Source organism: Pangasianodon hypophthalmus, chromosome 21 (genome assembly GCF_027358585.1).
Source record: "Pangasianodon hypophthalmus isolate fPanHyp1 chromosome 21, fPanHyp1.pri, whole genome shotgun sequence".
Classification (NCBI taxonomy): Eukaryota; Metazoa; Chordata; class Actinopteri; order Siluriformes; family Pangasiidae; genus Pangasianodon; species Pangasianodon hypophthalmus.
This window is the reverse complement of record NC_069730.1, coordinates 20,741,881-20,755,838: the sequence shown is the minus strand read 5'-3', so window position 1 is coordinate 20,755,838 and position 13,958 is coordinate 20,741,881. Positions and strand designations below refer to the sequence as shown.

At 40.9% G+C, this 13,958-nt stretch overlaps 1 protein-coding gene across 2 annotated transcripts in view; it reads right to left on the bottom strand.

Annotated features, from left to right (window-relative positions):
- arhgef4 (Rho guanine nucleotide exchange factor (GEF) 4) overlaps positions 1-2,742 on the bottom strand; it is a 45,558-nt gene extending 42,816 nt beyond the window's left edge. Inside the window, exon 1 of one of the 2 annotated variants that reach the window (XM_053227506.1) lies at positions 2,405-2,742. In XM_053227506.1, the coding sequence (XP_053083481.1) occupies positions 2,405-2,443 (39 nt within the window). In that variant the 5' untranslated portion in view covers positions 2,444-2,742. The remainder of the gene's footprint in view (positions 1-2,404) is intronic. The other variant, XM_053227507.1, reaches the window with a different exon arrangement.
- Between the last annotated feature and the right edge of the window lie 11,216 nt (positions 2,743-13,958).

Genomic DNA, 13,958 nt, shown 5'->3' with positions numbered 1-13,958 from the left:
CACACTGTTTAAACACACACACACACACATCATACACACTGCTTAAACACACACACACATACATCATACACACTGCTTAAACACACACACACATACATCATACACACTGCTTAAACACACACACACACACCATACACACTGCTTAAACACACACACACACACACCATACACACTGCTTAAACACACACACACATACATCATACACACTGCTTAAACACACACACACATACATCATACACACTGTTTAAACACACACACACACACACCATACACACTGCTTAAACACACACACACACACCATACACACTGCTTAAACACACACACACATCATACACACTGCTTAAACACACACACACATCATACACACTGCTTAAACACACACACACACACCATACACACTGCTTAAACACACACACACACATACATCATACACACACATCATACACACACCATACACACTGCTTAAACATACACACACATCATACACACTGCTTAAACATACACACACATCATACACACTGCTTAAACACACACACACACCATACACACTGCTTAAACACACACACACATACATCATACACACTGTTTAAACACACACACACACACATCATACACACTGCTTAAACACACACACACATACATCATACACACTGTTTAAACACACACACACACACATCATACACACTGCTTAAACACACACACACATCATACACACTGCTTAAACACACACACACATACATCATACACACTGCTTAAACACACACACACACATACATCATACACACTGTTTAAACACACACACACACACACACACCATACACACACCTTACACACACACCATTACACACTGCTTCAAAACGCACCATACACACACACATCATACTTGCTGCTTAAACACACACACACACATACATCATACACACTGCTTAAACACACACACACACACCATACACACTGCTTAAACACACACACACATCATACACACTGCTTAAACACACACACACACATACATCATACACACTGTTTAAACACACACACACACCATACACACTGCTTAAACACACACACACACATACATCATACACACTGCTTAAACACACACACACACCATACACACTGCTTAAACACACACACACATCATACACACTGCTTAAACACACACACACATACATCATACACACTGCTTAAACACACACACACACACCATACACACTGCTTAAACACACACACACACATACATCATACACACACATCATACACACACCATACACACTGCTTAAACATACACACACATCATACACACTGCTTAAACATACACACACATCATACACACTGCTTAAACACACACACACACCATACACACTGCTTAAACACACACACACACACCATACACACTGCTTAAACACACACACACACACACCATACACACTGCTTAAACACACACACACACACCATACACACTGCTTAAACACACACACACACACCATACACACACATCATACACACACCATACACACTGCTTAAACATACACACACATCATACACACTGCTTAAACACACACACACATCATACACACTGCTTAAACACACACACACACACACACACACACACACACACACACACACACACACACTGCTTAAACACACACACACACATCATACACACTGTTTAAACACACACACACACACCCCCACACACACACACACATGAACACACACCATACACACTGCTTCAAAACACACACACACACACATCATACACACTGTTTAAACACACACACACACCCCCCCACACACACACACATGAACACACACCATACACACTGCTTCAAAACACACCATACACACACACATCATACATGCTGCTTAAACACACACACACACCATACACACTGCTTAAACACACACACACACACACACACATCATACACACTGCTTAAACACACACACACACCTTACACACACACCATTACACACTGCTTCAAAACACACCATACACACACACATCATACTTGCTGCTTAAACACACACACACACACACACACACCATACACACTGCTTCAACACACACCATACACACACACATCATACACACTGCTTAAACACACACACACACACCATACACACTGCTTAAACACACACACCATACACACACACACACACACCATACACACTGCTTAAACACTCACACACACGAACACACACACACACCATACACACTGCTTAAACACTCACACACACACACACACACATGAACACACACACACCATACACACTGCTTCAACACACACACACACACACCATACACACTGCTTCAACACACACACACACACACACACACACACACACACACACACACACTGGTTAAAGGAGAAATGAGATCTAGTGAGAAAAAGTTTTTTACCTCAAAGAAGCTGCGTATGAAACAAATCACACTCAACATGGTGAGAGTTTCCCCTCCGTCCTCCTCTCTAACTGTCTCTCTCTAACTGTCTCTCTCTCTTTCGGATGGAGAGAGTCGCCTGTGGTCTATCCGGCCTGCTGCTGCATGCTCAGTCGTTACAGTGTTAGAGAGAGAAAGAGAGACAGAGAGAGAGAGACAGAGAGAGAGACAGAGAGAGAGAGACAGAGAGAGAGAAAGAGAGAGAGAAAGAGAGAGAGACAGGCAGAAGGGAGGAGACGAGGTTTAAATTCACAATAAGGCGACTCTCCGTCTGTTTCTCCTCCAGTCGTATTGAATCACTGAATTACACAACACACTAATCCTGCGAGGAGGCCAGCGTGAGGCGAACAGGGTGTGTGTGTGTGTGTGAGAGAGAGAGAGAGACACACCCCCTGTCTTAACATATTTTCCTTTTTCTAAGTCTGCTGGATTTAGTGTGTGTGTGTGTGTGTGTGTGTGTGTGTGTGTCGTCTTTGACTCAGTTCACTCATTTTCTGACTCCGCCCCTAACCACGCCCCTAATCAGTATTATCATCACTGAGCAGCGTTTCAAATCACACACTTTGAACAAATAACTTACAGCATTTACTCTGAGATAAAATTAATACTTATAAAATGTTCATTAAGTTGAAATGCTACTTTTTTTTTTAACTTGATGTTAAAGTGTTTGTGTTGTAAAGGAACGTGATGAGTTCGTGATGAGTGTTGGACTGAGCTCAGTGCTAGCTGATTTTAGTAGTTTGTGTTTATTAGCTGTGACGGTTTCGGAGACAGAGACACACAGATGAGCCGCAGACGAAACGTTCTAGTGGTCAGTTCTGTACGTTGTTTGCTCTAAGCCCCGCCCCTTCTGTTCCTCGTTGCGTGAGGGGACGATGATACGATCACAAACGATTTCAGTCTTTTTTCAGCAAGTCACTAAACTGAATGAGTCGTTTTTCGCCATCTGTACAGTGTGTGTTTGCACGTTTATCTTCCTCGCTCTGTCAGGAAATCAGAGTCAGTGAATCAGTGTCTGTGAATCAGAGTCTGTGAATCAGAGTCTGTGAATCAAAGTCTGTGAATCAGAGTCAGTGAATCAAAGTCTGTGAATCAGAGTCAGTGAATCAGAGTCTGTGAATCAAAGTCTGTGAATCAGAGTCAGTGAATCAAAGTCTGTGAATCAAAGTCTGTGAATCAAAGTCTGTGAATCAAAGTCTGTGAATCAGAGACAGTGAATTAGAGTCAGTGAATCAGAGTCAGTGACTCAGAGTCTGAGATTCAGAGTCAGTGACTCAGAGTCTGTGAATCAAAGTTTGTGAAACAGTCAGTGAATCAGAGTCTCTCCTCATTTGTTCAGTGTTTATCGGTGAATCTTTACTGAGTAGTTTCTCACAGTGTACTGCTTAATAAAGCTGCCTAATAAAGTTTTAAAGATAATAACATAAGAAAATGTCAGTGCATCATATAATCTGTCTGTCTGTTAAAAAGAATTAATTCTTCTTAAATACAGACATCCAAGTGTATTATAAATCACACAGTATTATTACATCACTCAGGAAAATGAATCAGTAAACGAATCGGTGAACTAATCTGAACGAATCCTTTACATGACGCAAATGATTCGGGACACTGGACAGGCTCAGAGATGTCTCTGCAAAAAGCGACCATCACTTCACACATCATCATCATCATCACCATCATCATCATCCATCATCTTTTTCATCGACTTTCTTGGTACCAAAACACTGAAACTCTCAGCACTAGAAACTTGATTTCCTGGCGCCCTCTGTTGGACAGATATAAAAATTACAACACACACACATACACTGCTGTACTTCCAAGAGTTCTTACTTTATTCATTATTAATAAGCAATTCTTTGTATTTCTTGGTTCCTTAAAAAAACTTTGTTTATATATCTGAGCCTCTATTACTTGGTTAGAATCGCTCACTCTGAAATATCTCATGTTTTACTTAAAAATATATATTTGAGCACAGAATAAACAGGATAAAATCACCCAACAATCGAATATGTTTTGATACGACAGAATAAATTTCATGATGTGTTGAATAAAAATGTCATCAGACACACAGACACAGACACACACACACACACACACACACACACACACACACAGGTGGTGACTCTTTTACCTTCATAAAGAAATTCAGACTGTATGAATATGCAAATTCCAAGCGTAGCCTGGATCTGCATACTGAAACCTGATTGGCTGTTACGTGTAATGATGCGGTAACACTCTCTGGTCCTGACCGAGTCGTTAAAGCTCGGCTTTTGTTTGTGAATTCTAAAGAAAATCCATAAAGAGAGATTAAATGCGCCGTTATGAAGTCCAGAACATTCCACTGAGTTTCTCTTTCACACTGAGTTTACGCTTTTATTCACCATCAGATCCACTTTTAACACACTGTGAATCCTGAATGACTCGTTTTACACACACACACACACACACACACACACATACACACACAGTAATCACAAATAACCTCCTGCTGCTTCCAACATCAACACTCCTGTTCATTTACAGAGAAAGAGAGAGGGAGAGAGAAACGGAGAGAAAGAAAGAAAGAGAGAGAAAGATAGAGAGACAGAGAAAGAAAGAGGGAGAGAGAGAGAAAAAAGAAAGAGAGATAGAGAGAGATAGAGAGACAGAAAGAGAGAGAGAAGAAGAAAGAGAGAGAGAAACGGAGAGAAAGAGAGAGAGAAAATGATGGTGAGAGAAACAGCGATAGAAAAATAGAAAAAGAGAAAGATATAGAGAGAGAAAGAGAGAGAGAGAGAGAGAGAGAGAGAGAGAGAGAGAGACAGACCGTTTACTGCATGTATTACTGAGTCACACACACATTATTGGTTAGTGTATGTAGATTAAATCGTGTATGATGCTGTGTCCTTGTGTACTCTGTTCCTGTAAACATGCTGTGTGTGTGTGTGTGTGTGTGTGTGTGTGTGTGTGAGATGTCGTGTTAGAGGTCAGAGGTCATGGTAAACATGTTTGTTATGCATGATAGCATGGCTCTCGTGTCACAGCAGCGGCCTGCTTATAGACCGTGTGACGTCTGAGTGTGTAAATCTCCTACACACTCCTTCACTTTAAACACCAGCTTCTGTTACACACACACACACACACACACACACACATACTATATACGGAGAGAGTACAGCTTGTATGCTGTATATATCATCCACTGTGTAATAAATACAGTACATCAGCTGCCTTATTTATTTGTTTGTTTGTTTATTTATTTATTCATCTAGTTCCTTTTTAGTTTCTTCTGGGTTTTTTTTCCTGTCTGTGTTTGAGAAGATTGAACAACAAAAAAAAAAAACTTTGTGGTGCTTCAGGACGTGACCTCGCTAGTAACGAGCTAAAAGTGTCACCTATTCTTCAAACACACACACATATACACACACTCACACACACACACACACACACACACACACACAGTATTTTACCCCCAATTACGTAACTTCCAGTTTTACAGCTCCAGCCTTTTGTAAAGCTTCAACGCCTCCACATTCCTGTCCTGCTGCCCCGAACAACCCCAAAAACCCCCAAAACACCAAAACCACAGATTTTAAAGAAATACAACAGAAATAATACAAAAACTATAAACATAACAAAAGAGGAAGGAAATAAACCAACCTGAAGAATTCACTCTTTAATAAATGCACACACGTTTCCTCATGCACACGCTCCGAGATGCGAACACAGCTAACAGAGAACGGAAGTGTACGGCCTCCAGCTGATGAACGTCGCACACAGAGAGAATCACTCGGAGCGAGAATCACCTTCATCCTCCGCGCAGGTTGGTGTCTGGCTCAGGTAAGGGGGCGTGGCCTGAAGTGTGAGGGCGGAGCTTACACATGATTCAGAAATGATTCAGATTGTAATAAAGTCCTGCTGGTATTTTGTGAAAGTGTTTATGCACAAATGATGTTAATGAGACGGACGAGTGTGATGGTCTGCACACGCGGATGATAAACTGGAAGCCATAAGCTTCATTAGCTTCAGAGCACCAGAGCAGAAGGAGGGTATTTTAGTTCACACTGGTTCAGCTACTTGTTTGTGTTTTAAAGCCATAAGAGAAATCCTGAGACATGTTCATACACGCTGGACCTGCATGCGTGTATGCGTGTGTGTATGTGTGTGTGTGTGTGTGTGTGTGTGTGTGTGTGTGTGCGCATTTTCTCAGAATCTCAATCTGGTCCACATTTTCACGTCGTTGCCGAAGGCAGTTTTAAAGATTACTTTTGTAAATGATGCTCAACGGCTCAAACATTCCAAAGAAATCATCAGGGCCGTCTGTGATCGGAATTCCACAGCGCTTCCGACTCCGAGATCCGTTCCAGATCCGTTCCAGCTGAAATTATAGCAGTGTGATGTGAGACAGTGAACCAGCAGCACATTAGTGATACTCATTACACCAACTCTAATGTTTAATCACGACGTTATTGATCCATGAGTTCAAATAAACTTCACAGTCAATAGAACATACTGTACAGTGGGTGTGACTTAAAGAGAAGAGAAGAGAAGAGAAGAGAAAATACACTTTATTGTCAGTGTACAAGTAGAATGAGAGATCATTTGGAGCAAGCCAGTAGATGCCATCAAGAGAAGGACGGCAGATATAAAATAAAGGATACAAATAAAGACGTATACAAATGCAGGTAGAAATAATAAAGCACACAGTCTGTGTTGTTAAGTGGTAAGAAGCTACAGCCGTATTCACCATGAAAAGATATCAAAAATAATTATCTGCACACAGGTGTCAGTGTAAGTGTATAAGGCACTGGACAGAAAGGCTCTTCACACACGTTACCACATTTAGAAGATTGCTCTTAGAACGTTAATAGTGGATTGCACGTACACTAAATGGCCAAAAGTACGCTATATGGACACTTCAAGAGACTGAAACCTGCTCCAGCATGACAATGCCCCTGAGCACAAAGCGAGCTCCATGAAGACATGGTGTGTGAAGGTTGGAGTGGAAGAACTCGAGTGTCCTGCACAGAGCCCTGACCTCAACCCCACTGAACACCTTTGGGATGAACTGGAACTGGAGACTCCTTACCCAACATCAGTGCCTGACCTCACTAATGCTCTTGTAGCTGAATGAACACAAATCCCCACAGCCACGCTCCAACATCTAGTGGAAAGCTTCCCAGAAGAGTGGAGCTCATTATAACAGCAAACACAGGGGAATAAATCTGGACTGAGATGTTCAACAGGTACATATGGGTGTGATGGTCAGGGTGCACATACTTTTGGTGTATGATACTTTGATGATGTTGGAGTTCTGGATGAGTTTGCAGTGATGTGTGTAGAGCGAGGATGTGACACGCAAGTCACTCAAAACACTTCATGGATGTCTATCGGGTTTGTGATGAAATTACACACACAAATAAAATGAAATAAACACAAAGACCAGCAGGCGGTTGAGTAGTTAACACGATCTCAACTAGTTTTAACGAAAAGGCAGCTGTGCGTTTACTGAATACTAAATTCAGCAGTACAGTAAGTAGCAAAGCGTACGTCTCAATCAGCTGGCACTGGTAAGGACCCTGGCTCACTACACACTGACACTGGTGAACTGACGACGTACTCACGCTGTAAAACATCACCACTGACGTTCATCACCAACAGGCAGGACCGATATCTTTCCGACATTATGTGTCGTATAAATTTATTAGCTTAATCACACACGTTTCTGTCACGGTGCTTCGAGCAGGATCGTAGGCTCGCTAGTGGAATTATTTAAATCATTAAACACTTAAAAGTCATTAGACTCAAACACACCATATACAGAACGTCAAACAAATAAAAATCAAATAAAAACGTAAGTAATCATCTGAGAGCCACAACAACGATAACAAGCTCCTGACGTTTTTAGACGAAGTTGGCTGAACGTTCGTCCACCATTTTTTTTCAAGCTGAGAGACTTCAGAAAATATGACGTCATTTCCTGTAAGGGGATGTACTGAGCATCGATGCTCCCTGTTTTTTGTGGTGCATTGTGGGATTTTTAGGGAGCGAACGTTCCGGTGCACTGGAAGGATTTTGTGATTGAGACAGAACTTAAAATGGCCGCGTCCCTGATCAGCGTCCTGAGTACTGAACTAGCGAGATGAATGAGACGCAGCTGTAGTTTTAACAGCCTTAATTTTAAATATCAGCCAATAAAATTCAACATTTAACAGCTGATAAATATAAACTATAAAGTAAAACTGAAGCTAAAATACTCATTAGAGAAGGTAAAGCACACTGAAAAACTGAAATATTATGATATAACCGCAAAACAGAATACAGAGTGCAGATATCTAATATTAAAACTGGGCAAGAATCTTTATTCTGAAAAACTTTGTTTATTCTGAGACACTAAGGCATCACTTTGTTTAAATCTGGGCAATATGACAAGCTAATATCATGATAAATAATGTCATTTTTATTTTTTGTTACCGTTACAAACTGCTAATGGAAGCAGCTGTTAAAAAAAAAAGTCCCGGATCTTTTTTGGATTTTTTGCATTTTTTTTTTTTTTTGCTAAATGAACATTTTGCCGCAACTCTGTTAGAACACAAGCTTCTGAAAAATGTATTACCTGCCCTTCAGTGCTATTAAATCACACGCTGTCAGACTGCAGGTGATAAAGATCTATTTATATTGACTCCGCCCACTACTGTACACTTTTAAATAAAAACGTCCACAAATGACATATTTATTTACACAAATGCACAAACAGGTGAAACCCACAAGCCTCAGTAGACCCTCTTAGTGAAGCAGTGTAGAAGTGGGGTTTTTTTTTTTGGCTTCATGACCAAAGAAACAGGTTTTTCAGACAGTTTGAATATTTTTGACCTTCTATAAGAACGTAAACACGGCCCTCGCGAGTAACAGCTGCACACTCGACACTTACACAATGACGCAAACTGCTGCAAGAGATTTACTGCAGTTCAGACACTTTCCCCCACGTTTTGGCATTTTTCCTCCCAAACATCTGCATTCCTGCTCCGAGAGGCTCTCCGAGTTCTGGACATCGGCCCACACAAATTTCACGCAGAACCACTGATGCGGTGCAGAGGAGGAACTGAGGGAATCACGGCTTTTAACGATAAATCACACGGCACTCGATAAACGTATCTCGATCACTTCTGATTTATAGACAGAATTATTGTCAAATTTCTCCAAAATAAGGATTTTTAGAAGAGAACTGTGAACACTGTTTAAAAAAAATGCTCTCCTGTAAGCACCCTCTCAAATTAAATCTAAAATCTGTCCACAATGACAGACTCCTCCTGAATATCGCTGAATATCGCGATACACCGTACAGCCCATGATCAGCACACTCCTGCAACGGACGAGTGATTAGTCATCAAACACGTTCCACGCGTGTCGTCCTCATTCCAACTTCAACAGCTGTCGCTTTTCACCGCAAACATCAACCACAACGCCCTGCTTTCTGACTCACCGTCATTTTTAGCCGTGTCTTAACACACAAACACACGAGAGGAGCGGCGTGAATGTGATCCGACAAAGTCGTAAATCAGTGCGAGACTGACACAGATCTCTGACTTCACCATCAACACGAATATCACTGTGTTTCTGGGAAAAATACCATCGAAATTCTGTCACAGTTCCATCATAATATCATCAGAATACCATCTTATCTATAGATTTTGTCATTGGAAAAGGACACTTTTAAAAAAAATAGATCTGATTCAATTCTGAATGATTCATTCTTTTTAAACGAGTCACTAAGGGGAATGAATCAGTATCAAAAGAATTGTGTCTTTAATGCCTTTACAGCTGCATTGAAGAACCAAGACATTTCCACACAGATGCACAATAACCAATGTCACGAAAATCAAACTGAGATTTTACTCAGGTTTACGTTATACGTTTATCTCTCCGAGTTTTTAAACATTTGTGAATTGTGTAATTCGTATTTATAATTGCGTGTATGCAGAACCCACTTTTGCACCCCTTGATTCAGTGAATCGTTTCGGTCATGACTCGGACGTGATTGGATCTGACTCTGTGTGTGTGTGTGTGTGTGTGTTGTAATTTTACTAAACACAAAAATACAAGCCTATTATAAAATAGCACAAAATAGCAGCAATTGTTAGCTATTTTCACATCACTCAAGCATGAACAGGACTCGCATTTGAGCAAAATGAATCTGTAAACGAATCTGAACCTGAATCTGAATCATTCAACTGAACAGAGTCAAATGAGTGAATTAAAGTCAAGTGAATTTAAAGACTCTAACTGACTAAAGTAATTTTGAAAAAAATCTATAAATCACTCTGATTGTGTTGAAGTAAAAGTGACAAAAAAAATTCTACAATTCTCAAGACTTAAGAGGATTAACTCTTTGATGTCACAGTTATTGCAGGTGATAACACTAATGATGTAAATTATTCTATATACAGTTTAAAACAGTAAAGTCTCATCTTTTTTAACTGCTGAGTAAAATTCTAATCACCATAATCATCACACTACAAGTTTAAATTTTTAGATTTTAGTGATAGATTTTATGGCTTCCTCAGAAATGCTCCACACTATAAAGTCAGTTTCAAAATGTAAAAACGCAAAAACAGGAAAAAAAAAACTTTCGCAAATGAAGCGATTGTTGATATTTTTCAAAATGTTTAACTCAAACCAATTAAATGCACATTGTGAGTTGAATTTGAGTTATGCCTCTAATTACGCAAACTCACACACGAAGTGCAATCGCAAAAACATGTCTGAATTTAACGCCAATTTAATCAGATTTAACACCTGAACTGAAAGAAGTTCTCAAGTTTAGAAAAAGGAACCTTGGAAAAGCGATTTAGCTTGGTTACTTAACACGTTTAGACGGGAGGTCATGTGACCTTATTGCGTTCTACATGTCACGGTTGTGACATCACACAGGTTGAAATAATGACTCGATATAAATCCTGATTTCAGTGATTTGATTAGAAGGTGATGATGAAGGGAGATGGTGAGATGTTCACAGCTGGAACTGTAAAATCGGAGCTGTTTTAAAGTTGGTGTTTGATTTCAGTGTGACTTAAACAAGAGAAGAATTCCCAGTGAACGCTCTGAAGGACGTTTCCAGTCCCAACACGGCGCTGTGTGTGTGTGTGTTATTCTACACCACTGTGCTATTCCAGCCTCCGTACACAGGAAATAAAAGGAAAGAAGCGTCAGGAATAACAGCAGCTGCGTGATGGTGGACAGTAACAGCTGCTCAGCGATAATGTACAGAAAATAAATCAGTTCCATCACACACACAGCATGCAAGTGTTTCCACAAAACAACACAGAACAAGGTCAAAAGGTCATAACGCGACTAACTTATCCAATGAAACAATCTAGATTAATAATCATTATTTAAATAATAACATGAGCCTGTTTTTCACGAAACCCAAAAGTAGAAATTCTTTAGTCAATATTTCAGCTATTGTTTTATTCGTCCCACTCCAGACCCCGCCCTAACCACACTGCAACCAATCAGACCACAGTCCCCACCCCTAACCACACTGCAACCAATCAGACCACAGTCCCCACCCCTAACCACACTGCAACCAATCAGACCACAGTCCCCGCCCCTAACCACATCGTAACCAATCAGACCACAGTCCCCGCCCCTAACCACATCGTAACCAATCACACCACAGTCCCCGCCCCTAATCACACCATAACCAATCAGACCACAGTCCCCGCCCCTAACCACACTGCAACCAATCAGACCACAGTCCCCGCCCCTAACCACACCATAACCAATCAGACCACAGTCCCCGCCCCTAATCACACCGCAACCAATCAGACCACAGTCCCCACCCCTAACCCCACCGCAACCAATCAGACCACAGTCCCCGCCCCTAACCAACCAATCAGACCACAGTCCCCGCCCCTAACCCCACCGCAACCAATCAGACCACAGTCCCCGCCCCTAACCAACCAATCAGACCACAGTCCCTGCCCCTAACCAACCAATCAGACCACAGTCCCCGCCCCTTTTACTCTGATCACTAGCATGTGTCTGCAAGCTGCAACTAATCAGACCACAGTCCCCGCCCCTAACCCCACTGCAACCAATCAGTTTCCACCCCAGAGAACTCTAATAAACTGACTGATTTCTTTTTAAAATAAAAAAAAATTCCACTTATCCAACACACACACACACAAATGGTCAGAGTAAAAAGGGGCGGAGCCACCAGAGGACATGGTCATTTATATTTTTTACTCAAGTACATAGTGTACAGTACAGTGTAAGTAACGAATAGTAACACAGCACTTCTGCTTACTACCTAAGCTCCACCCTAGCCCCGCCCCTTCTCACCTGTCTCCCGTCTGTCACCTGTCTCCTCATCAGTGCGTCTTTCCTGTGAACAATGCAGAATTCTGGGAGTGTAAAAGTCGGCTAATGTTTTTCTCTCCTTCTGTCTGGCTGGGTTTTGACCTTACAGATTTTTTCCCACGCTAACCGTCTGTCTGTGGTCTATCTGCTACGAGACGTCCTCAGGGTTTTTTTATTTTTATTTTTTAAACAAAGCAGAAAACCTTGTAAGACAAGAATGTCACATTTCTAAAGACCAGGAACAGTCAGAAGACAAAAAAAAAACTTAATAAATCCCTGCAGGGCTTCGAGTGACACAAGCTAAAGGAAGCGGTGAAATCCGAAACACAAAAACACAGATTAACACTTGGCCATGAAAACATGCACGACAGGTATTTACCCACAATCCCTTTCAGCACTCACTTACACACTAATGACACTGCACTGTACAGTTTTTCTTTAAAAGAGATAATTAACGGGAAAGCAACCTGTCATCAGTACATTATTCATTTATTTATCGCTAAACTGATGACGATTACAGACTCTGATTTCCAGCCAAACACAATTTAACCCTTTACACTCCGAGTGTGAATTCATCCAGTTCAAGGCTCTGCTCAGACGGGATTAGTTTTCCGTGTGTGATGTAATTCTTCCCGGAGTATCTCACGTCATTAATTCTTTACTGGAAAGATCACGGCGTATTTTAGAAATAACTCCAGGTAATATTTATAAAAGATTGCGTAATATCCTGTGGGAAAAGAGGTTTGGTGCTTTTTCTTCAGTATAAAGAAGCTCCAGGAAGCAATCGCTCTTTTCTCTTTTCTCTTTTCTGTCACAACCAAAAGTTAAAAATACAAAACAGTGAAATATAGGAGGCTTTCACGCTGGCAGTTTAGTCTGAAACAGAGCACGGTTTGAATGAAAAAATTGGTAATGTGAAAGCTGTGATGCGAATCAGGAACTGAGACTGCCTGTCGGAGGTGGTCTGAGTTCAGCTGCACTGGAACTGTGCCGCGATTCCCATGAATGTGAACGCAATTCGTACTCGGGTCTGCACTTGTTATAATAATAACAATAATAATAATAATAATAAACTTTATTTTATATAGCGCTTTTAAATTAGCATCTCAAAGCGCTTTACATAAATTAAGATACCCTGAAATACAAATTAAAATGATACAATAAAATAAAA